Source organism: Malus sylvestris, chromosome 9 (genome assembly GCF_916048215.2).
Source record: "Malus sylvestris chromosome 9, drMalSylv7.2, whole genome shotgun sequence".
Classification (NCBI taxonomy): domain Eukaryota; kingdom Viridiplantae; phylum Streptophyta; class Magnoliopsida; order Rosales; family Rosaceae; genus Malus; species Malus sylvestris.
This window is the reverse complement of record NC_062268.1, coordinates 45,350-71,803: the sequence shown is the minus strand read 5'-3', so window position 1 is coordinate 71,803 and position 26,454 is coordinate 45,350. Positions and strand designations below refer to the sequence as shown.

The 26,454-nt window shown below is 39.6% G+C and overlaps 1 protein-coding gene across 2 annotated transcripts; it reads left to right on the top strand.

Annotated features, from left to right (window-relative positions):
* Window positions 1-881: 881 nt before the first annotated feature.
* On the top strand, window positions 882-26,004 carry LOC126582801 (uncharacterized). Of its 2 annotated transcripts, none has more exons than XM_050247000.1 (24): window positions 882-1,804; window positions 1,993-2,054; window positions 2,711-2,845; window positions 2,983-3,249; window positions 3,366-3,452; window positions 5,332-5,457; window positions 5,531-5,608; window positions 6,778-6,888; window positions 6,974-7,035; window positions 15,948-15,992; window positions 16,941-17,014; window positions 17,272-17,339; window positions 17,948-18,016; window positions 18,106-18,206; window positions 18,291-18,372; window positions 18,456-18,534; window positions 18,619-18,706; window positions 18,796-18,949; window positions 20,068-20,256; window positions 20,342-20,401; window positions 21,163-21,470; window positions 21,822-21,924; window positions 22,509-22,591; window positions 25,828-26,004. In XM_050247000.1, exons 1-23 carry the CDS (start codon window positions 1,285-1,287, stop codon window positions 22,560-22,562), a joined length of 2,922 nt encoding a protein of 973 aa, XP_050102957.1. In that variant the 5' UTR covers window positions 882-1,284; the 3' UTR covers window positions 22,563-22,591; window positions 25,828-26,004. The 2 variants fall into 2 exon arrangements, with proteins under 2 accessions (XP_050102957.1, XP_050102958.1); XM_050247001.1 differs by having other exon boundaries at window positions 884-1,804; window positions 5,531-5,596.
* Window positions 26,005-26,454: the final 450 nt, after the last annotated feature.

The following is a 26,454-nucleotide window of genomic DNA, read 5'->3' as shown; positions in this document are numbered from 1 at the left end:
CACTAGCTTGGAAAGTTTCACTGAAACCAACTTCACAACAGGTTCTGTTTTGTCATAATTGTATAACTAAACTATTTATAAACATTGAAAAAAATAATTAAATATATATATCGGTTCGGTTCAGTTTTCAAACCTCAAAAATCGAAACCGAACTGGCCAGATTCAATTCGGTTCGGTTTGAGAGTTTCGGTTCGATTTTTTTCGACCTCGGTCCAGTTTGGTTTTCGGTTTTTTTTTTTTATTTTCGGTTTTTTGAACCCACCCCTAGTTAGATTGCTACCACATGACAGTTTGGGGTGAAAATAACATTTGTCACATATAATTAGGGGTGGTTGTAACAACCACCATCTTTGAAACCACCACGTCCCACCACCACTGCCGCCACCATGCTATCCTCGACTGCCATTAGCCCGCCACCATGACCACTACCAAATCAATCGTCTCACCATTGTCACCACTCCACCATTGCTGCTGCCGTTGCCATTGTCTCACCAAAAACACCACCATTTGCACGTCCACCAAGGCCACCACACCACCACCTCCACTATCTCATTGTCTCACAATCACGTCCACCAGCACCATATTTTCCATCGCCATCACCACATACCACCATTACCACCACCATATTTGCCATCGCCATCACCACCATTCTTGCCACTTCTTAACCATCCCTCACAATCATTGTAAACACAACCAAAATTTGCCACCATCGCCGTTGTCGTTGCTGCCGCCACACTACCACCACCATTGCCCCCTAGACCACTATTTTTACCACCTACGTCCTATCAGGTCACCTCACCACTATTAACACCACTACTTGTCTAATACCACCATCCCAACCACCATTTATCGTTGCTACAACACTCCCGTTGCAGTTACCATTTCTACAACTACAACTACCACCACCATCGTAATTATGTTACAAAAAATATTACTTATCCGCACAAATTTATTATTGTTTTTTGACATTTTAGCTATTGATACTAAACACATTTGCGAACTTTTTCTTCAAATTTTTTGTTTGTAAAACAATACCGGACGGATGTACTTGTGAAACTTCTCATCCAAACGCGCGGTGACCAACCATGGCCATGAAACCATACGCAGGGTCTCGAATTGCTTGAAGCAAACTGTCGCTTCCCCGAAGACTGCCAAGATCCAGAACCATGAGCAGAAGTATTCGACAAAGAACAGACTATCCATTCTAGATCGCCACCGTCCACAGACCAGCCGTAATCTTCCGGAACGCAGATCAACGGCCACAAGCGTCTGTCGTTATCGGGCATGGACATGGGAATCCCGTTTCCCGAAGAGCTTGAATTGCTTGAAGCTAACTATCACCTTCACGATGACTGCCTAGACTTTGAACCGGCGGAACCTTACCCAGAAGAATACGGCAAAGAACAACCTACCCGTTCTAAATCGCCGCCCTCCACAGACCACCCGCCATCATACGAAGTCCGAAACAATGCCCATAAGCGTTTGCGATCATCCGACAGTCCTGATGAGTCGATTGCGGAAAAATCCGGATTGTCGGATGAGAAACGGAGCAGGGTCGATGATGTGGACCGGTTCGAGAATGATGAGGACTGGCTTTACTCGCCGCCACACGAGATAGATCCCGTGGTCGATCAACGAGTTACTGATGTTGTGGAGGAGAAAGTTGTGTCAAGGTATGCGTCGGAGATAGATGGTAGTTTCATTCCGGTAACGGCGCCGAGTGCCGGGGATAGAGTTTACGCGAAGATATGCTTGGTGGAGAAGGAGCGTCCCAAGAAATTGCATATAAAAGGAACATCGGGAGGTAGAACCAAATTATTTTCTTGAATAATTGGATGCTTTTTTCTCTAGCTGCATGTTTGGTTTCTGAGAAAACCTTGGAAAAGTAGAGAATCGTTCCGTCGCATAGCAGTTAATGGTGTATATAAGTTGCAGTTCACATACATTGCTTTCTATACACATTAGCTTGACTGGGAAGTATAATTTTTGCAGGTCTTATATCAGAACCTATTAATGATCTATTGCAAAGAGTGGAGAAAGAGGCATTTAGGAAGGTATGGTATTCATTTTGAAGATGAATTAGTTCATTGTGAACTTAGGGTCCGTTTGATAACCATTTTGTTTTATAGTTTTCAATTTTGGTGCTAGAGATAGAGGTGAGGAGGGAGAATGTATGAAATGGAAACTTAAAAGTGCAAACAAGTTATAATTGTCTTCAGTTTAGGTTTTTAGTTTCCATTTTGTGTATCACTCCTTATACCCATTTCTTCTGCATTCTTCCCAATATCCTTCCTCCGCCCTATCTCTGATTTCTCCTATGCATTTCCCTATCATCTTTAACAAAATGGTTATCAAATGGGCCCATAAGAGTCATTGGAGTCATCCAACTTTAATCCACATCATTTTATAAGAAATCCATATTTAGTTGGCTTCAATGTCGTAAACAGTACATAAATCCTATCGTTTATTATCATATAGGGTGAACTGCCAATTTAGTCCTTGAATTATCACCTGAGTAGGGATGAAATTAGCAATTTTTAATGAATTTAGGGACTTATTTGTTTCACAGTTAGAAAACTTTCTAAGTGAGGATTGTTTAACTTTTCTGTGTTATGCCATGAGACACTAGATACTCTCTTGAAATATTTGGCGAATCATAAATGTTTTACCTGATCAGTGAAATCTGTATTGATATGCTAAATATAATTAGAGTTGTTTGAAGACCTTGCAAGCTCGCTCTGAAGTTCAGAGTGAAACACCACTATTGCATGAACAACTTTGGGTGGATAAATATGCTCCAAATTCATTTATTGAGCTTCTGAGTGACGAACAAACAAATCGTGAGGTAACTATGTTTGTTTTCATGTTTTTTCATAACTTTTTAGGGGAGTTAATGCTCCAAAAGGCGCACATGTTTTTGTAGTTTTTCTTCCCTAGAAGGTCTTTTGTCAACTGTCTGTTCTTTTTTTATTTGCATTGCAGGTCCTCCTATGGTTAAAGCAATGGGATCCTTGTGTTTTTGGATCTGAAATTAGGAGCACATCCGATGAGGTTTTGTCTGCGTTGAGACGGCATTCTTCTATCACTCAACACCACAAACATTTTGATTCAAAGGTTTCAAGGAATAGCAGAGGATGGAATAATGAAAAAAATATGCATTTTAAGGATATGAATGATGAAAGTGCTAATTCAAAAAGCATTCCAGAGTTGTGGAATAAGTCAAGGTCTACCAGTCCCCCAGAACAAAAGGTAGAATATGAACTCTTTCTGCATTTTGCTTTTATTCTTACTGTTTTTTAATTATGTGCCTTGTAACATAGAACTACCTTGCATTGGCTGACCTGCATATTTGATGGTCACTGCAGATCCTTTTACTTTGTGGCCCTCCAGGGCTTGGGAAGACTACACTTGCACATATAGCTGCAAAGCATTGTGGGTACCGAGTGGTGGAGGTATTTTGTTCACTTCATATCTGCGCACACTACTCTTATCTGCGCACACATAATCGTGATTAATAAAAAGAATTCTTTTAAGAAATTGTCTTTGCATGAATCATTCAGTATCATTTGCTGTGTTAGCTGGAGTTACTTGTCAGGATATCATTTTGGTCCTTAAAGTTTTCCCCATTTTTCGGTTAGATAGGATCGGAAAGATGAAATCCATTCCCAATCCAAAAAAGTTTCGGAATCAAATATTAGCTCCAATTTTGGAATTTTGGAATTTTGGATTATTGGAATTTATTGGAGTTTTCAGAATTGGTTTTATCTCGGAATTTTCGGAACATATTTCGGATCTCCTACATTTTGCAAGACTACGAAATGAAAGTTTTCAAACTTTTGTGCATCCACCATTCAATATTTATTGTGAAATTTTGCGATATTTGTAGCCATTTTGGTATGTATAACATAAAATCATATTAGACAAGATAAAATAGTAAGTATGATTATACTCTTCATTTTTTATATATAATAGTATAATTAAATATACAAATAAGAAATAAAGCATATTTAGATATAACAATGAACGTGATAAAATAAGCATATGCATGGTTTGTTTTAGGATAGTGCTATTCACACACTCATTTTTACCTCCCACACACCCATGTTACTGTTTGGCCATTGATCTTCTTCAATTCATTCGATCCAACAACCAAAAATTAAGAGGGTGTGTGAGAAGTACCAATGTGGGACTCTTTTACCTTCACATTCTCACAGATAGCACTACCCTTTTTTCATAGTACTAAATTTGAGAAATTTCGGGTCAGATAGATGTATTCCAGTTGCCATCCAAGTCTGTCAAAATTTTTCGGAATCAGAAATTTCGGTTTGGATTGGAATTTCCAAATTAACTTGCACAATGTGATTTGGGGAAGAGATGAGCTAAGGAGGTGGTCAGGCAGTTGACCAGTCCCCTATGTCAAAGTAATTATAACTAATGGTGGCTGCGGAAGATACGTAGGATTTAGGCCTTGATTAGTGAGGTTGCTTGATTGTCACACATGTCAAGAGAGGAGCACCTCCCACTTTTTCCTTCTCACTAATGTTGTTTGAGCATTATGGAACAATCTATCACAGGCCGTTCTATCATTGTGTAGATCCTCTAATACCCCAATATCAATCAATCATGGATTAGAAATAGCAATCATCTGATGTACTTAAATCACTTGTAGAGGAGAACCCTAGCTTCCATATCAAATGTTTGAATAAGTCTCTTTATTTTCTCAATAAGACCGGTGCAGTAATTCAATCTGCCATATTCACAATTTTGGGTATCACAAGTTGATTTTACAATTTGCTTTTTGCTATTTACAGGGATGTTGAAATCAGTTTCATAGCAGATGTAGTATGACGTTCGTGTTACCTACAGTCTACATGTATATTTAATTTAACTATCACTTGTTCAGTTAATTTATTCTAACTTAAGATAATAGGCTTTCAAAATCAGTTGCATCTAACCTAATTGGATTCTTTGGAATTTGGATGCAAGATTACGTTTAGTGACTTATAACATTACTGTCAAATTAGCAGCTTATCTGACAGCCCTGATTATGACAAACGGAAAACAATTAAAATACAGTTAATTTTGGGTTGAATTTCAGGGACCATGTTTAGCATTTTACAAATTTCATAAGTTGATCTATAGTTTAGATATTACATCACTAAGCATATTAGAGCTTTATATTTGAGCACCAAAAATGTATTGAGGAACATTGCTTTTCACTTTTTATGGGAGCTCTTCCCGGTTTAATTTGTCATCTGTCACTTGTTTAGAAAGAAAAATAATTGTAGGTTTGTGTATAATGGAATGGTGGATTTATTACATGTTTTGTAGGTTAATGCTAGTGATGACCGATCATCGTCAACTGTTGCAGCTAAAATTCTTGATGTTGTTCAGATGGAGTCCGTCGAAGTTATTGAGAAGAAGTTCCTCAGAATGGACTCGATGCCAAAGTGTTTGGTTGGTTCTAATTTTCAAGCTTAATCTTTTTATTGTGTGTGCTCATGACAAAATCCAACTGCATTTCCTCTAGGTGATTGACGAAATAGATGGGGCTCTTGGAGATGGGAAAGGTGTCGTGGAAGTTATTCTAAAAATGGTAAATGATAAGGTTCTGAATTTTTAAATTCTGTGTTATATGAGATATACATGTGGATTTCATTGATCTGTTTTGGTGGCTTAATGGGCACCTTTATTGAATGCTGCTTCTATTTTTATCATCTTGACAGCTGCGAAATTAAAGAACTAAATATCAATGACTTATTGATCATTACGAAATAAAAACATGAAAAGAACATGTTATTACACCTTCGCATCTGAAAATAAAAAAGTGAAATCCTTTTAGTTTTATGCATTATAAATTTGCCACCTTAGGGATGGTAGGTGTTGTATGGGGTTGGTTGGTTGGGCTGGTTGTGGCTAGGGTTGGTGGGTGGTGAGAGTAGATCGTCAAGTTGGTGGGAGGGATGAGATCTAAGGAGCGATGGTGGGTGTTGTTCGACATTGGTTAGGGATGGATGGGATCAGAATTGAGTATCTTTGTGGGTGGGTGTGATTGGGTTTGGGATGGACGAAGTTGGGTGTGGGTGCTGAAGGGGAGATGGGGTTGGGTTTAGGGTCAGGGAGGGGAGAGAGAACTAAACAGTTGGTGGAGACTTTGTCATTTGGGGTGATGCAGTAGTTGTGTTGCTGGTCTAGTGGTTGTTTGTGGCAGCTAAGGGAGGGGATGGTTTGGGTTTTCCATGTTTAGGTTGTATTTTGCTTTTGATTTTCACTTTTCTTTATTACTCATATATTTTTTTTATCAATTTTGATTTTCAAATGTTTGTCTACAAAAAGTTTTAGTGTTTCTTATTAACTGTAGCATTATTTAGGATTTAATATATTATTTCGATATAGGGTCTAACATTTTTAAGGAAAGGAGGGGGTAAATTGACATTTCGCCAATAAACAGTCAACTAAAGATTTTTGTGGGGTCTTGTAGTGAGACCAAACCTCAGGGGGGGACATTGTTGAATAGGGTTCCCCAAGTTAATTAATCAATTAAGGGCATTCTAAGGGATTTGAAATTTTTTAACCATAAGGGCTGTTTTGTTTTTTAGTTTATATAAAAACGTAGTTTTCTTAACTATAAAAAGTTTTGTGGTTAGCTTAAGTAAATAAAGGGGTGCAAATAATAAAGAACTAGTTGAACTAAAAATGTTATGTAAAGAGCCAATTTCAGCTCACTAGTTTGTTTTGTATAGCTGAACTTTTTTTTTTTTTTATATTTTCATGCAGGTATGTGCTGATAGGAAATCTTATATGGAGAAGGAGAATGTCAACAATGAACAAAACTCAGGAAGGGTTTCTTCAAAAGGAGGGAGAAAAACTGCATCGTTGTCGAGGCCTGTGAGTTTTATTGATACTTAATGAACTAAATGTTTTTGGTTTTTTGCCTCGTGGATATTATAATTAATTGATTCTTCTTCTGTAGGTTATTTGCATATGTAATGACCTATATGCACCTGCCTTGAGACCATTGCGTCAAGTTGCAAAGTAAGTCTTTCTTAGTATTGGTTACAAATCATATAAACCCAATTCAACATTTGTCTATACATCTATAATTAAAGCATAATTCTTTTCCTTCCAACTTTGACGAAGCTAACAATATCTATGAGCATACTGATGTCATTTGAGTCCTCTAAGATTTGGTTTTTGTTGATATTTGTAACTTAGATCAATTGTCTTGTGACTTGAAATAAAATGTTAAGATCATGGGAAGAATCAAATGCATTCGACAACCGAGTCAGAACACATGATAGGGTAGACTGCAGAGCCCTCGATGAGATAAAATATTGTCTGAGGTAAAATATATGTACACCTCTATGCTTAAGCAAGCATGCCTTTTATTTAGGCACCCTTATGTCATGGCTGAAACCAAGCCAATGCTTGTGTTGTGAACCTTTTGGTGTGATGTGCGTCACAAAGCCATGGAGGTCTAGGTATGTTCCTCATATTGAGTATTCAAACGCTGCATAGCGGTTAAACATGTCATCAGTTAACAGTGTGCAACACTAATTTTGCCTGCTAGTCCACGAGTTGTCTTGTAGAGACATTTGACTACCGTCTTGTAATCTATGCTTGTTGTCTAGGCTCCAAGGTTAGCCACATGAAACTCACTCAATGTTCCATATGCCCATAGGTGGCGGTAAAAAGGTTGACACCATGCCTCTCCCTAATGAGCATTACGAGTCTTTTGGCTTTCGACGGAGGAAATATCACCTATGCTCGATGAGCCATTCTAGTGGTAAGAAAATCCAAGCGAACTTTACATGAGATGGCATGTCCTGAGGTTTCTCAAGCATGCCCATGATGCATGCTTTGGCAAATGACGTGGCCTTAAACCCTAAACTCTAAACCTTCACTATCAAACCAGCCACCTTTACCTTCCATACACCTTAACCCTAAATGTGGTTCCTTTCATGCTTTGGCAAATGACGAGACCCTAAACCCTAAACCCTAAACTCTAAACCTTCACTATCAAACCAGCCACCTCTACCATATATACACCTTAACCATAAATGTGGTTCCTTTCATAAGACATGCTTAGGTTCATGTGCATGTCAGCTATCCTGCATGTTGCTTTATGCAAACTTCTGCTGGCAACTGCTAAGAGCCCATGGGCTAGCATAAACGGTTGGGATGCTAATATAGTTACTAAGGGGAGCTGTCAACCCTTGGAAGGGCTCAAATATATGAAGCTTTTCAGAACTGCTCGAAGTTGGTAGTTGGGAGTGGGGTGACATCCTTGGAGAAGTTGGCAGATGCTTTTCCAAGGTTATATAGATAGTAGAGGTAGTTTTTTTTTTTTTTTTTTTTTTTTTTTTTGAGAAGAAACAATTTTATTAAAAGAATAAAGAACAGCACAGAAGTGGAAAAGAGTCCACTAACTGACAACAAGGAAAAAACCATTAGGATTTGGCTACAGCAGCCATTTCTAGACCTCGTTCACTTAACTGCAGCTAACACATCCCATAGTATTTGAGATAGAGAAACATTCTTAAACTCTTTAGTTACCGAAGCCCAAAAAGCTGCCCAATATTTTACTCTCCCCCAAAGTTCTTTTGCCCCCACTCCAGTATAGTCTTCAAAAATCCTCTTGTTACGTTCCAACCATATATTCCAGAAAATTGCCGATACCAAGCAACCCCACAAAACTTTGGATTTTTTCCTTTTTCCAAGTGCCTTAAAATTTGTGCTTAGTAGCTCGAAACACCCTTTAGGAATGACCCAACTTGCTTTAACCTCCTGAAACAATTTCCACCACAGTTGGATCGAGTAGGAGCAATGAAGAAATATGTGATTTACACTCTCCTCCTTGGCTTTGCACAGGCTACACCAATGTGGTGATAAGCACATAAGAGGGTTTCTCCTTTGAATTCTGTCACATGTGTTTAGATTCCCATTGGCCACAAGCCATACAAGTATTTTAACCTTCGGAGGAACCTTTGATTTCCAAATCTGTGGGTAGGGTGGAAAATAGTGCACACTCCCATCGTTGCTCCGTAATGAACGATAGGATTTGCATGAGAACAAACCTGAAGCTTCCAGGTTCCACCTTCTGATATCCCTCTTTAATGGAGACAATCGAACCTCTTCCAATTTCTGTAATAATGTGGCCACCTCTACTATCTCCATTTCATTCAAGTTTCTCCTAAAATCAAAGTTCCAACACAAAGGATTTGCTGAAACTTCCACGAAGCTCGAGATGTTTTGATTATGCTTCCTCGATAGAAGGAATAGTCTGGGGAATTGCTCCTTCAACGGTCCCCCTGTTACCCATCCATCCTCCCAAAACCTCACCCTCTCACCGTTGCCCACCTCAAACGTGCAGCATCTAAGAAACTGTTGAGAACCACTCGAAATGTCTTTCCATGGGCTTCGACTTGAAACCCTCCCATGAGGAAGTGCTTCCCATCCATTAGCTTGTAGCCCATACTTACTTTTTATCACCTTGTGCCACAGAGACTGTGACTCCCTTGGGAATCTCCACAACCACTTAGCCAATAATGCTTCGTTCTGATTCCTCAAGTTCCCCACCCCTAGACCTCCTTCCTCTTTGTTTTTAGTGACTAACTCCCACTTGGCCAAGTGTGTTTTCTTACCTTCCTCCATGCCTTCCCATAGAAACCCCTTCATTAATCTTTCTATACGTCCTCTTACCCCGCATGGAATTTTGAACAAGGACATATAGTAAATCGGCATGCTTCCCAGGACTGATTGAATTAGAGTTAATTTACCCCCTCTGGATAGGAAAGCCTTCTTCCAACTTTGAAGTCTTCTTTCCATTGTTTCTACCACTGGATCCCAAAATTTTATTGCTCTTGGCCTTCCTCCGAGGGGAAGCCCCAAATACTTTATCGGCCAGCACCCTACCTCGCACCCCCAAGAAACTGCCAGCCTGTTTAGTTTCTCATTGTCTGAATTTATCCCAGCCAAAAAGCACTTAGCTTTGTTGATTTTCAATCCTGAGACCGAACAAAATAAATTAAGCACTTGGATTAGGTTGTTCCAAACTTCCTCGTCTTCTGTCAAGAAGAAAATGGTGTCGTCGGCAAATTGGAGATGAGATATCTCCACCTTTTCTTGGCCGATACACAAGCCTTTGATGAGATCAGTTTCTTGTGCCTTCTCCATTAACCTGCTCAGAACATCGACTACTAAGGTGAAAAGAAATGGTGACAGTGGATCGCCTTGTCTCAAACCTCTTGAAGCTTGAAATTTTCCCCTAGGCCTTCCATTGATCAAAACGGAGAAATTTGCAGAGCTTAAACATCCTTGCATCCATTTCCTCCATCTATTGCCAAAACCTTTTCTTTGTAGTACTTCTTCCAGAAATCTCCATTCCACATGATCATACGCTTTTTCAAAGTCGATCTTAAGCACCAATCCCTTCTCTTTTTTCTGCCTCACCTCTTCTACCACTTCATTTGCAATGAGGACAGCATCCAAAATTTGTCTATCTTTGACGAACGCCCCCTGATTCGGAGAGACAGTGGTATCCAAAACCTCCTTCAATCTTGAAGCCAATGTTTTGGCTATAATTTTATACAATCCAGTTACTAAACTTATGGGCCTATAGTCCGTCACTTTTAAAGAATCTGATTTCTTCGGGATAAGGCAAATAAAAGTCTCGTTCGTCACTGCATTTATTATCCCTTTCTCAAAGAATTCCTCCATGATCTTCATTATATCCTTCTTCAAAATCTCCCAGCAATGTTGAAACATTTGCATAGAGAAGCCATCTGGACCTGGTGATTTATCCTTTCCACAATCGAAAACTGCTCTTTGAACTTCTATTTCCTCAAAAGGCCTCTCAAGCCAAACTGCCTGAAGGGCGCTTATTGGAGCCCAATTTATCCCTTCCAATCCCCAACATGCCTCGTCGTTACTGCTGAATAAGGATTTGAAAAAGTTGACAATATGCTCTTCGATCTCTTTAGCTTCCTCTATTATTCCCCCTCCCACCGACTCTAACCTCTCAATATAGTTTCTCTTCCTTCTCCCATTTGCAACTCGATGGAAGAATTTTGTATTACCATCCCCTTCCTTTGCCCATTCCACTTTGCTTCTCTGCCTCCATTTCACTTCTTCTTTAAAAGCCAAGTCTCCTACAATGGTTTGGAGTTCTTCCCTTTTACTTCTAGCTTCAAAATCTAAGCCTTCCAACCCCTCTCTCCTGTCCAACTCCTCTATGTTTGCTTCCACTTCTTTCAAGACTTTTTCAATTTCGCCGAAGCTCTCCTTACTCCAGCTTTGCACCTTTCTTTTCATGGCTTTTAACTTGATCATAAATTTATAACCCTCCCACCCCTCCACTTGTTCCGATTGCCACCATTCCTTGAATTTATTCCTGAATTCTGGATCTTGAAGCCACATGTTTTCAAATCTGAAAGGGCATGGCCCCCATTTCACTTTGTTGGTGTCTAGCTGGACTGGGCAATGATCAGAAATGACCCTAGCCAAGGCCGTTTGTCTAGCCTCAGGGAAGATATCTTCGCAGCCTGTAGAGCATAAGAATCTGTCTAATCTCCGACACACAGGTTCTTCTCTGAGGTTTGACCAAGTAAATTGTGCATTGAGCAGCTCCAGATCCTTGAGTTCAGTCTCTCTAATGAAATCATTAAAATCCCTCATGCTTTTAGTCAACCTCCCTCCGTTTGACTTCTCATTTATGAATCTAACCACGTTAAAATCTCCTCCTACACACCATCTTGGTCCGCACATGCCATAAAGTCCCGCCAATTCTTCCCAAAACTCCCTTCGGTCTCTATTTTTACATGGACCATAGACTCCAGAAAGCCACCACTCCATCCCATTGGGAGCCATAATTTTTATTGATGCAGAGAAAACACCGATCAAAGATTCGGTTACTGACAAGTGTTTTGTATTCCAGATTACAGCTATGCCCCCTGAACTTCCTTGTGCAGGGGCATAAATCCAGTCTTTATATCTGCTTCCCCACACACTAGCCACAAGGCTTCTGTCAATCATAGCTTTCTTAGTTTCTTGTAGTATGATGATGTCGGGCTGTAGCCGTTGGAATTGCTTTTTCAAAGTTAGCCTCTTCCGTCTACTTCCCAGTCCTCTAACATTCCAGCTAATTATCTTCATTAAAACTGGTATTGCCCCTGTGAAGTTTACTGTCTCCCTTAAAACCATCATCTTTCTTGCCTCTTCTGACTTTCCCTTTCTTCGCTTCTTTTAACAGAGACCTCTTCAACGGAAACAAGGAAATCTTCATTTTAGACAGAAATTTGGAATTTAGATGTTGTGGCTCACTGTTAGCTAATTGGCCTGCCAGTTTTTTCCTTCTTCTGTACTTTAGTATTTCCTTGTTGCTTCCTGTTGCCTTAGTAACAGACTTCTCCTCGTGATTAGATGCCTCCTTCAACGTTGTCACTTCTTCCAAATTTAAATCCTTGAATAGGTTGTGGAGGACATCACAGGATAATTCGAAATCTTCAGATGTTTCTTTTTCCTCTTGTGCGTAAGCCTCCGTCTCCCCGTCAGCAACAGAAGATTGGGCGGAGAAATCTTCGTCGTCGCTGCCAAACAATTGAGCCGAATCCATGCCTAGAGCCTCCATCCTTCTCCACCATTGATCTGCTGGATTCTTCTCAATCGACCCGCTCGGTGATTCAGCACGGTCCTCATCGGCCTCGCTCACCAGAACTTCCTCTAATTCACTATCTGAATCAGTGAATGTGAGATTAGCAGGCCAGCCTTTCATCGAAATAGGCTCTTCTAGTTGGTTCTGACCAGAGCCAAAATCTTGTGGTGACAGACTCTTTAACCGCAATCTGCCCCCGTCAGGTTGACCAAATCTCCCGAGGAAACTCGAGCATGTGCTCGACGAAGATCTACTTGGACTGCCTGCTGTATAATACTCCGTTGCCCGTGGTTGCTGGGTATCGCCCAAAGCCAAATATCCTCCAACGGGGTGCCTTAGAGTCAGCAACCTTAGATCCTCCAAAGGATTCGACGACGTTTGAGACTTATACAAAAATTCCAATTCGGATTGAAACCGATGTCTCATCCCGTAAATTGTTTGAATAAGTGGACCTCGACCTGACCCATCCCAATGAGATTTACAGCCCATCGATTTACCGTTTAAAGTTGAGAATAAATTTTTAGCACCCAAAAGCCCGGTGACCGCCATGTTATCTTCAATATTTGGGCTTTGAGTATCAGAGCCCACCACTCCATCCAGTTTAATTGGAATGAAATTGTTTTTATTGGGCCCCCTCCCATCGTAAACCTCTACAACATTTGTAATGCATATCTTCACTCTTGTTCCATTAAAAAACTCCCTTCTTGATGAAATCTGTGCCCCCTCTGTCCTTGAGCCAGCGCTCTCTTTCCCATCTAATTCCAGCCTTTTGCTTTTACCCAGAGAAACATATGCAACATTTCTAGTGCATATCTCCACGCTTGTTCCATTAAAGTACTCCCTGCTTGATGAGATCTGTGCCCCCTCTGTACTCGAACTTCCGCCATCATTCCCGCCCTGTGTTTGAGGTGGCGTCCCATACTCTTTTTCAGAGACAATAATGTCAGAGAGTTGGTTTGCCGGCATCTCGTAACTCGCGTCCGCAGTCTCAGTCCCGTCGTGACCAAACATTCTGTCACCACCGGTAGTGACTGGGCAGTCGATGGCGCCGATTCGAAAGCTGGCACATTTCCCCGTCGCGTGGGTTGCCTCCCCGAGCTCGGCCGTCGCCGGATGAAATATTCCAGAAGTCCGTTGTAATTGTTGTTCCTTTTTCAGAGACCCAACTAAAGCTTCCGGTCTACCCCGATCTTCAGCCGGAGTCATGGGTCTCATCGCTGGAGAAAGTTGCCGGATCCTGACCCTGAAGACTAAGTCTCCGTCAGCCACTTCTACTACCTCAGGAATGAAACCAGTTATGTTGGTTTTGAGTTTTATCTTTGCTTCGAGCAAGAATCCGAATCCAGATGTTGCTTGATCGATATCCGCCAGACCGCCACAAGCCTCGCCAATATCCTGGAAAAATTTTTTGGTCCAAAGATGCGGTGGTAAACCTTCCAGTGCCACCCAACCTCCGTAACTGACCGCCAGTCTTTGATTTGTGTTCAAACTCTCCCACCACCCCGCCAGTTTCACCTCGGGGTACTCCTTCATGCCTATTGCTCCAAGTAGTGCTATTTTTTTTGCTTCCTCCTCGTTCTGGCAAACAAACAGTGCTTTGTTGCATTGAAATGGCGAGAGTCTGATTTCCGTTCCCAGAAGATTTCGAAGGGATGCCTCCACCTCCCTCCATGATTGATGCACCACCTTTCTCTCACAGACTACAACACTTCCCCAACTGTAAGATTCTTTAGAGCTTTTCCTCTGATTCCAAGTGAATTCTTTCCAAAGTTCCTCTCTGGCTCTCCGATTGTATTCCTCCTTTGTCGTCTGCCTTCCTCCAGTGACTGCATCCCTATAAGAACCTTGAGTACCGGATCCCGACATATTCCTTCTAGGCTCAGTTCCACCCCGATTCATCTTCCTCATTGTAGTCCCCGTTTTCTTTCCCCCTTGCAGTATTTCGTACATCAGCTCCTCCAGATTTCTCCATCCTATACCTTTAAAACCTTTTGGAACGAAGATATTTCTGACAAAACCATCCTTTTCGGTTTTGGAAAGGACAAGGAACTCCCCATTTTTGTTCTGAAATCCTTCAACCCAAAACTGATAGTTGTGACCTTTGTATTTTCTGAAGAAGTTCAAACCACCTGTGTCGATGACCGCCTTTAACTGCTCAATGATCCACGCTGCACAACCCAGATCAAAAGATATCTGATATCCTCTAGTTCTCGTTCTCTCTGTTACCCGAATCCTTTCGCCAAAAGATTTCTCTTCAATCTCTAAAATGAAAACCTTGTGCTCAACTTTAAAATCCCTGGATAAGTGTCTGTAGTTCATCTTCCTTCTTTCTCTGAAACTTTGGCGATAATAGCTTCCGAATTGGTTGATGTATCTGGTGACATCCTCTTTGCAAACCCAATGGGGAGTATCAGTCTTCTAAACGCTTCTTGTCATCATCAGATAAGTAACTGTCCAGCAACGTGATGTCCACACCATCCTCTGAAGATACTGAGTAACCACATTCCAAGTATTAATACAACTAACAATGAAGGTAGAGATTACTTGCAGAAGAGATGGTTGCAATTGAGTGAATCCGCAGAACTCAGTAGACTCAAACTGCAAAACAGATGGGGAAAAATCAAATCCATGATAGTAGAGGTAGTTGGGTTGCAAGAAACTGGAAGGGCTCGCGTGGTTCAATCAAGAATGAATAATTGAAGGTGGAAGCTAAACGGGTGCATCATTTTCCATCATTCTCTCAGATCTGGAAATCAGATATTTTCTCCACAAGGGATTACACCTAGAATAAGGAAGAATATATAGTCCTAATCAAGTAATAGGACCTAAAAAAGGTTCTATATATAAATTTTAAAAAAGTTAACTGGACCTAAAGAGCGCAATGTACATAGCTGATAGCTCTAACAATAACACCATCTTAGTATAGATTCATGTAAGTTTATGGAGTAGAATGTGCCACAAACATACATTCCAAAGTCTTTACTAGTTGCAAATGTAGTAATCTTGGGAATTCTTTTAAACCTAGTTTTGCATTGGTTAGTACGCAAAATGAAGCAGCGTGTCTCTTATCAATCTGTATCATTTTATTTCTATCCATTTCAATGATAATGTGAACAAATTTTCTTTTTCTTTTCTTCAATGAAAGTTTGTTGCTTATCATAAACTGATAATTGTAACAAATAGAGTTTTAAATAATGTCCCATAAGTTCATACCATAACATTTTATAAAAAGAAAACATTTATGAGGAGTTGTTGGAGAACTATTTGCTTGATAACACTACTTATTCTTTTACAGGGTTCATGTTTTTGTACTACCAACAGTGAGTCGAGTGGTGAGCAGGTAACGTTTAAAAAATATAAATTGATGTCTAAAGATTGTTTGCTGGATCAATTGTTGTTGAAAGATTGTTTGCTGGATCAATTGTTCTATAAGGTTTAACATAATTTGATGTGTTTTGGAATCTGAATATGCTCATGTTTTTTGCACAAGGTTATACATCATTTCTTTTATAGTTGAAACTTCTACGATAATCGTTCAGGGAGAAAAACCACTATTGCCATATCACGGAAGTGCCAACCAAAGTTGTGTGGCATTAAATCTGTTCATCAATAATCTCATATTGAGGATTGAGTTTATCCTTCAGCGGGGTACCAAATTTATAACAACGAAATTTTAACTGCCAATCAAATTTGTTGGAAAAGGGAAGTTCTTCAAATCTGTAGAATGTGAATAAATCACTTTTTGAAACATCTATATGTACGGATCATGGGGGAAGCATATGCATTTGTGTAATGACAACATAGTAAACTATCGAAAGTTAGAAACATGGTGAGTGAACGACTTCGTGCAAATTGCGATTTATAAGCCCATGCAATTAATGAGTAACTTGTGCATGCTTGAGTTAATTCCAATACTGGTATATTTTGTTACTTTGTGACATGTCACTTTATGTGGAAATGAATCTTGTTCTCACTTCTCAGTATTCTTTATTTGTTCAGGGAAAATTAAGTTCTTTAAATGAAATAACTAGGGTATCTAATTGGTCTGTTTACTATAAAATAGTAATTATGTGTTGGAGCTGTACAACCTACATAGAAATTAGAAATTATTTATTAGCAATTTAACATACTATACATAGATATCACATCACATATGTTCATACTCATATTTGGGATTGGTAAATTATTTGTTACTTGCAGTACATTGTCTCATTCAAAGGAAATGGCTTTTATATGTGGCTACTTTCCTATGTTAGTTCGGTCCTCAAATTTTGTTGTTACATTACAGGCTTAAATATATATGTAATAAGGAGGGAATGAAAACAAGTTCCATTGCACTTACTGCACTTGCAGAGCATACAGGTGAGTCGTACATCCCTTTTATTGAGAATTACCTTATTTGAATTCATCTGGTTATTCATAATGTACAAACCATTCTATAACCAAGTCTAGATGTGTTGTGTACTAGTTCGATTGTGTTTTTAAGTTTAAAATGGAATTTTGTCATTCCTTAATGTTATGACTGAAATTTGGTTTATACCAGTTTGTACTAATTTCAAACTCCCCTTCATTTATTCAATCTTTGATCTTTTCCATTCACTTCAACCTTTATGTTACAGAATGTGATATACGTTCATGCTTGAACACTCTTCAGTTTCTCAACAAGAAGAAGGAAACACTCAATGCGGTAAGAGTTTGATGTGATCCTTCTTTTGCAGAGTTTTTTCCCCTTTTTTTTCTTGTTATATAATAAGCAAAAACCCAGAGGAACTACACGACAATCAGATAGTACCGTGAGTGACCCATTCAGTCATCATAATAATCGAATGCGAACATCCAGGAGGCTCCTCCGAAATCTGCAAGGCTAATTATCTCTCTTTTGCAGACTATTCCTTAATTAAGAAAGCCTTCACAATATCAGATTAGCTTTGTCTGGGATGGTTTTGTTTAGACAAGTAAAACAGTTCCGTTTGAAGTTTCCGAGCATTGACCAGTTAAAAATATTTATTAAGGTTTGAGCACATTAACAACTTTTCGGAGAAATGGAGTAAAAAAGGTGGATCTCTTCATGAAACAAGTTTGTCACAATCATGGATGTCTCCTATGATTACGTTGAGCTTCCCTTACTACCATCTCACCATATTTTAGGGGTTCTTCTCATCCTCCCACTACCTATGTTCCTGTTGAATGGTGATAGTTATTTATGGTGGAGTTCTCAGTTTGGTTTCTGTTTGAAGAACTGTATTTTCTTTAAAAGCGAGTGGTTAACATTACGTTGTACTCATACTTTTCCAGTGGGAGATTGGTTCTCAAGTGGTTGGTCGAAAGGATATGTCAAGAAGTGTGATTGATGTCTGGAAAGAGGTAAGTGTAACTGTAAGTTAGATGATGTGTGTCTTATTCTTTATCCATAGTTTTCACAACCTTATATTTGAAGATGCGACTCTCTTTAGATCTTCCAAAAGAAAAAAACGAAGAGGGAAAGAACAACCACTAGTAGCTGTGGAGTTCTGTCAAATGATTTTGACTTTTTGCATTCTCTCGTTTCTAACTGGTAGGTAGTAAATTCCAGCAAACATTATATGTTCAAGTGTTTAAAATATCTAATGTCTACCTCACCTACTCAATAAATTTGCAGCGGTGACTATGATTTGATTGCGGATGGTCTTCATGAAAACTTTTTGCATCTCCCTTATCATGATCCAGTGATACAAAAGACTGTAAGCCGCCTGGTTTGACTATATTGATTACCTGTGATGTGCTAAAACAAAGTTGATGTTGTACAATTTTCTCTTATCTGAAGGTCAAATGCTTAAACAGTCTTGGTGCCTCTGACCTTATGCATAAATATATTATGCGTACACAACACATGCCTCTTTATGGTAAGGATATTTGAATATCTACTTGCAGCGACTTGTTTGAATTACATTCTTCTTTGACTCTTTCCTCTTTTTTCTATTATGGAGTTTATCAGCCTGCTATTGCAATCACTATACATCGTTTGGTAGCCCAAGTGCAGAGACCTAACATTGAGTGGCCAAAATCATATCATAGGTATCCTGCAAACCTGTTAGATCTTGAAGTAAGTCATGAAAGTTATTTTTCAATTTTTTTTTACTGATTTGAATCCCATACATATTCAGATACCGCACAGTGTTGATGGAAAAGGTGGAAACTTTGAGGTCTTGGTACAACACAATTCCCCCATCTATTTCAAGACATTTGTCAATTAAGTCCTTAGTAGAAGACTCAATTTCATTACTGTTACACATCCTGTCACCCCCAACTCTACGGCCGGTAATAATGTTCATCTTAGCCATGTCTTATCTTGTTTCTTTGAGGTTCTTGGTGGCAGTTCCATATTTCATTTGTTGTGTTTGTGTGTTGATCTTTATTTTCAGTTTCATATGTGAGAGACGTGGCAGTTACATATGCTACTAGTTCAAGTGATTATCAGACAGCCAATGCTTTTGAGATATTTTGGTTGTGTTCGTCATTTATTTTATAAGAAAAGAATGTGTGATATCATTTTATTCCAATAGAATATACTTAAGTTTTTTATTTGTTTTCTTATGTTATATTTATGATTAAGATATGCGATCGACATTTAAGGTGCATGGGTCCAATACCATGTCTTTACAAGATTTCAATGCAAATGTCGATCACATATCATAGACTCTTTAGTCGTTGTAATGGAAAAATAAAGGTACAGGTAATAATTTGACTTTTGAACCTAAATAAAATAGTTTACTGGACTAAAAGAAGGCTTTACTTAGTTTGGTGAACTTGGCACTATAAAATTACACAGTTTTTGTCCTGATCTATTAGTCATATTCTCTCCTGAAATTTTAACCTGTAACATGTAATCCTCTGGATAACCTTTCTAGCTCTTAAGGGAATATTTTTGGAGCATATAAAACACTGTTGTTTACATTTTTCTCAACTTGGTCCATTTCGTTTTGTTTCTTGTATATTTTTGCTTACTTTTAGACAGATATTCTGACTACATTCTTTATGGGTTAAATTAATCTGCGCTCCAAAAGAACTGTGAAAGGAAATCTATATGAACTCACATAGACTACGTTGCATACATCCTTTATGGGTTAAGCTAATCTGCGCTGCAAAAGAACTGTGAAAAGGAAATTTATGTGAACTCACTTAGACTACATTTTTTAATCTCTTTCTCTCTCTCTCAAATGCTAATTTAGTTGTATTTGTCTTAAAGTGTAATTGTTCCTTCCTGAGAATCACAGCTGTGAGAAACAACACACATCTCTCTTACGAGAAAGCTACCCATTATTCTTTTGTCATAGATCTATTTGTTGCTATCTTTTGCTCTCTCTCGTTGCATGCGCTTACCAAGCTGTGGCTATAGTCATTTGATTGTTTATGAAATAGTATGGTATGTTCCTCAGGTGGCATTGCACTTGCTATCAGAAAAGGAGAAGAATGATTTGGCTCAGTTAGTTAGCACGATGGTCTCCTATTCTATAGCACATAGAAGCATGAAGGCCGATCTTCTGCCTAGCAATCCCAGACATGAAGCAGCTGATGCCTCATCACTCTCTTTCGATCCCCCCATTAACGACTTCATTAACTTCAAGGTTTGAGTTGTTGGTTATGGTTGTTTTATGCAGTTTGCTTCATATTATGATTCTCCTCGTATTTCTGTTTCTTGTGATCAAGCAGGGCTATAGATCTGGTCATCATCTACTCGCCTCAACCATGAAGCAGGTGTTGACGCATGAGGTGAGTGATGCAATTTGTATTAGTTTTTCCTGCTCATTAGACTATATGTAAAACTATAAATCCTTAATCGCCAGAAAAGGGTGAACTAAGTCAGCTAGTGTCTCTTATCATGCGAATTCATTGTTTAGGTGAAGGGGCTGTTTTATAAAACCTTAGCATATATTTCCAAAACCTCTCTCTCTCTCTCTCTCTCTCTCTCAGACTTCTCTTAGAAACTCCGTTCAACTAGAGCTAATGGATTACTGAATCTAAATGAAATTCATCTTTTAAGGATGCGAATAAGTCTTGTGAGTGTCATCTAAAGGTGGGCCTTCAGTTCATGACGTAGTTTAGAATCTTTATATTCCGAACCAGTAAGCCACTGAAAAAAATATGCACTTCCTTTTTTCACGAACTACTCGTATTTATAAGTTGGAGGACAAAAATGTATGGTATTGACATTCTAAAACATTTAGAATATTGGGTCTTAAGTATTGAAGGGGTGTGATCTGGTTTCCTATATTAAGTTATTTGTTTTATTATTATTAGGATTCTTGTACTTTATCTAAACACTCCTATGGTTTATGATTAATGCATCTCATATTTTCCTATTACCTAAGCAGACAATTTAAGGGAATCTGTCGTCCTAAAATGCATAGTTAAATCTAAAAGAAAAGTACTTATGTGTGCAAATTTTTTTTCTTGAAAGTTACTACACTCATTGCAGACAATCAACCCCCTGGCCCAACCCCTTCTTTTAACTTAAAATCAATTTGTGTCAGGTTGAAAAGCAAAGGATCTTGCAAGCAAGCGCTGGAAGATCTGTGCATACAACAGTTGGATGCAACAAGGAAAACCATGGTCTTTTTGTTGCAGAAACTAGTAGATTACAATTTGCTAGAGCTTATTGTGAAGGTGAATGTGCTGTAAATGCTGGAAACTCAGAAAACATGTCAAATGGAAGGCAGCCAAATCCCTGTACTTCAAGTGTTTCATTGAACTTGAGCTCCAAAATTACCACAGCCAGGGCAAAATTAAATTCTCCTGGAAGTATGAGGTCTTCTAATGGTTCTTCTGGTTTTTTTGACAGGTAATAACTATTTTTTCATTCTGTACTTGACTTTGTCTCTCTCATATCTTTAGTAATCACTAAACTTAGGTATTGAGTGAGATCTGATTGATACGGTGGTTTTATGCCCCCAAATCGAGTCCCCAAATCTGCCCTCCACAAATCGACTGCCTATCACAGTTGTGATAAATTGCGTGATAAATGTCACAACACAGATTCATAACCAAAGGCTTGTTTATGGAACAAATTTTATTTTGGTCTTCAGTGGTGAAAAGGGATCATGGTCTCTAAGAATGCTATAATGCATGGTTGTCATATATGCTGTCAGTGACCCTTTTTTGTTCTGATCTCTCTTTTACAATTAAAAATCAGATTTAGAAAGCTGAACAAAGGTACTCAGAAGACTGATGATGCTGTTCAGAAGGAAGCAACGGCAGAGAGAGATTCACGGCCACTAGTTTTTAAATATAACGAGGTGTGAAATCATCCGTCGTTTCTTTTTCTTCATTTTTTGGATGCAAAAATTACATGTTATTCAGTTCTTAGTTCTTACATCTACATATTGAGTGGTTGATGTCTTTCACACGTGTGATGCATTAAACTGACTCTGAAAATCCCAACTGGGGGTGTAGGTACCACATGCAATCGCATGTATGTTATTGTCATCCCTCCTTTCTCCAGTCTTTTGTACGATATGAATGGAGTTTACCAACTGATCTAGCTGATACCTCCATTTATACCTTTATTACCTGCAGCATTGCCACAGTTATATATGCATGTCCTACCCCACCTAATCAATCATTAAACTAAGTCTGAATGTACTTCCAGTCTTATTTCCCAGATTTAATAAAAGATATATAACTGGTTTACCATTTTTTCTACACGACGGTATCATCCTTAATTCGCTGGGTGCTAAAGTAGTAGAATATTATTTGCCAGAGAGTAGAAAATGTATACGCAGGGGGAATTCACAACCCCATTTACTCTACCAGTGACTTTAAATTTGTGTGAGAAATATAGAACATATTAACAATGCAATTTTTCCTTTCCTGTATGCAGGGCTTTACAAACGCAGTTAAAAGGCCAGTTCGCATTCGTGAATTGCTGCTGTGATGATCTTGACTTTTGTATGCAATATGATGGTACAATATTTCCGCAATTTCTTGTTCATGTGTAAAAGTTTATCCTTTATAAATTTTTAAATACCTTTATATGCAACATGGCAACATGGTTTTAAGAGAGTCATTCTATGATAAATTTCTAAATACCTTTATATGCAACATGGTTTTAAGAGAGTCATTCTATGGGTGATTCCTGAAGGTGCTATTACTTTGATTTTTTCTCATTGTTCTTTTTTAATTTTCGAGAGCCAGACCCCCAGCATGATTGCTTTCTCAAAAATCGATGAGGCATCGTTCTCCGAATCAATCGAAGAGGCGCTCGCTTTCTCAAAAGCTGGGCTGCTCAGAGACCACGAGGGCCGATCTCAGAAATCGAAGAGGCACCTACTTTTCTAGCCTTGTCAGCACCTGTCACACGCACACTCAGCTTTGCAGAAATTATGGGCATTCTGTCGAAGACTTCTGGTGAAGTTGAAAGCACATGAATCTTACTGTTCAATCACCCACTTCCCACACGCAACAATAGCTCATGGGTACCACAAATAACTTTGCCAAAGTTCTCTGCCAAAGTTGAGCACGTGAAGCTTGCAGCTCCCACTACATCGCTCTGACCAAGAAAGGTAAAAGAATAGCAAAGAAACAGCACTAACAAAAGTTTAGACACATAAATTTTGAAGGTCTAGCTACCATATTATTAACCACAACTGTAAAGGAACAGTACCACTGCTGGATAATTGGAAAGTCCCTGTGTGTCAACCTCTGTGCTTCGTGGCAAGGTAGACTAGCAAACATGCCCAACCTTTACTCACATTCGAGAAAACACTCCCAATAAGATTGCTTGCTCCAAAATCGAAGAGGCACCGTCCTCCGAATCTCGAGAGCCAGACTCCCAACATGACTACTTTCTCAAAATCGAAGAGAGGGTAAAGGAACAGTACCATTGCTGGATAATTGGAAAGTCCTTGTGTGTCAACCTTTGTGCTTCGTGGCAAGGTAGACTAGCAAACATGCCCAACCTTTACTCACATTCGAGACAACACTCCCAACAAGATTGCTTGCTCCAAAATCGAAGAGGCACCGCCCTCCGAATCTCGAGAGCCAGACTCCCAACATGATTACTTTCTCAAAAATCGAAGAGACACTGCTCTCCGAATCTCGAGAGTCATACCCCCAGCATGATTGCTTTCTCAAAAATCGAAGAGGCATCGTTCTCCGAATCTCGAGAGCCAGATACCACATACCACTTTTTCAAAGTGCTCTGACAGAGTTAAAACATGTGAAACTGGCAGCTCCCACTACCGTGCTATGACCAAGCAGGGTAAAGGAATAGCATTACTACTTGTTGTTAGGGAGACTCCTATATATGTCGACCTCCATCCCCAACGGACAGGCAGATCTGCAAAAATGCTCAACCCTTCATCATATCTGAGAGGGCACTCCCAACGAAGCCTTTCGAAATATTCAGCTTTCTTTCCCCCCGATAATACCTCTGCAAACAAGCTATACTAGAGCAAGAATATCTCATATCATCAGGGTTAAAAGCAAGAGTATCCCATATCATGCTTTTTCCCTGTCTTTTCTTTTGGCCTTGTTTTTACCTGCAAGACAAGGAGAAAGAGAGCAATCAGTCAGCACTTGGAATCAAGCTTCCAGCCAGGAACTGACTGCCTGGAACCCCTTACCTGATTACTTACCTGGCATTGCTCTCGAGTACTCATCTTCAACATCTTATGTTTCCAGGGAAGATTCCGCATCTGCTTGAGGAACAGATAGGGCAAGTGCGAAGGATACAAGGAAGCATGTGGAGACAAGCGTAACAGCACACGTGCCGATACATTCATTACTCTGTCAAAAGCAAAAGTATCCCATATCAGCAGGGTGGAACGTACTCTAGATTTGATGGACTTGTTTTGACCCTCAAATTCTTCAGTCGGCCTTATACTCTGGAGGAAACCAGAAAACCCTCCAGCTCAGTTCAAGAATAAGCCTGTGGAAAGTTACTTCTTCAAAAGCAAAAATATCTCATATCATCTCTTCTCATTTTTCTTCTCTTTATCCTTCATGCTGCTGCAAGATGGGGAGAAGGTGAACAATCAGTCGGAGCTCTGATTGCTTACCTTGTCTGTCACCTCTTTCAGCAGACCCCCTAGCTCGGCGACTTGGGGGACTCCTACTACATGGTTTGTATTGCGCTTGACCAAGCCTGAAACTACAAGTAAGCTTCAAGTGAAATTGATACATTACCTTGTGCATCTCCACCAGTTAAAGATATCACCCCTGGATGGAGGAAGAGTACTTCCAGAGAAGATGCCACATCTACCTATGAGACAGATAAGGCAAGTCAAGACTATACCACACTCCGATACTTAGAAGTTTCGTGATTACGAGATCATTCTCCCACAATATTTCCTAATGTCATTTGTACTAAATCATTCACTTGTACTCACTAAATGAGAGCTTGAACCTATGTACTTGTGTAAACCCTTCACAATTAATGAGAACTCTTCTATTCCGTGGACGTAGCCAATCTGGGTGAACCACGTACATCTTGTGTTTGCTTTCCTATCTCTATCCATTTATATACTTATCCACACTAATGACCGGAGCAATCTAGCGAAGATCACAAAAAGCGATTGTTTTCGCTACCTAGGATCTATCTTGCAAGAGAACGGAGAATTAGATGGAGATCTCAACCATAGAATACGAGCTGGATGGAAAGAGTGCATCCGGCGTGTTGTGTGACCGTCTTAGGCCACTGAAGCTCAAGGGAAAATTTTATAGGACGGCAATAAGGCTAGCGATGTTGTATGGCACAGAATGTTGGGTGGTGAAGCATCAACACGTACACAAAATGGGTGTAGCGGAGATGAGGATGCTTCGTGGGATGTGTGGGCACACGAGAAAGGATAAGATTGGGAATGAGGATATCCGAGGTAAAGTAGGAGTAGCCGAAATTGTAGGAAATATGAGAGAAAATCGGCTCCGGTGATTTTGAACATGTGCAAAGAAGGCCGACTGACGCTCCGGTTCGAAGATGTGACTACGGGACAGAGGTTCAGGGCCGAAGGGGTAGAGGAAGACCTAGGACAACTTTGGAAGAGACTCTAAGAAAAGACTTAGAGTACTTGGATCTAACGGAGGACATGACACAAAACTGAGCGCAATGGCGTTCTAGGATTCATATAGCCGACCCCACTTAGTGGGAAAAGGCTTTGTTGTTGTTGTTGTTGTTGTTGTTGTTCTTTTTTAATTTTCAGTTTTCGAAGGGAAGACTTGCATGCCGTTTAGGTCTCTCTGAGAGTTACATTACATAGACATTGAGGCTCGTCCCAACTAACTGTATTCTATTGTGCCCGCTAATGAATATTACCATTTTAATGATGGTCATGTCCTAACTTTTACAAATGTAATTCACTCTTAAGGATGGCCCTTGATTAGGCCTGTAAACGGGTCGGGTTTATTGGGTTTGGGTCGGGTTTAACCCGACCCGTTAAGCTAACGGGTCACCCAAACCCAACCCGTTAAGCTAACGGGTCACCCAAACCCAACCCGTTAAGTTAACGGGTCTTAACGGGTCACCCATTTCACCCGTTTCACCCGTTACTGTTTTTTTTTTTTGGGTTTTTTTACACATTTCATTCAATGCAAAAATGCGGCAGAGGATGCAATGCAATTCATGAGCCAACATGAAATGGCAGATTACAATTAAAAGTGCTTTTGCTCGACTAAGTGGTACCAAGCTCATGCCCTCACCTCAAGTTGCTCATGTAGCCATTATAACAGAATGCTATTATAATGGGAAAGTGCTTTTGCTCGATTAATTTAAAACAGCGCTCTTTAGTGCAGTAAAAAGAGCACAAGTACAAGTTCTACTATAGGTAATG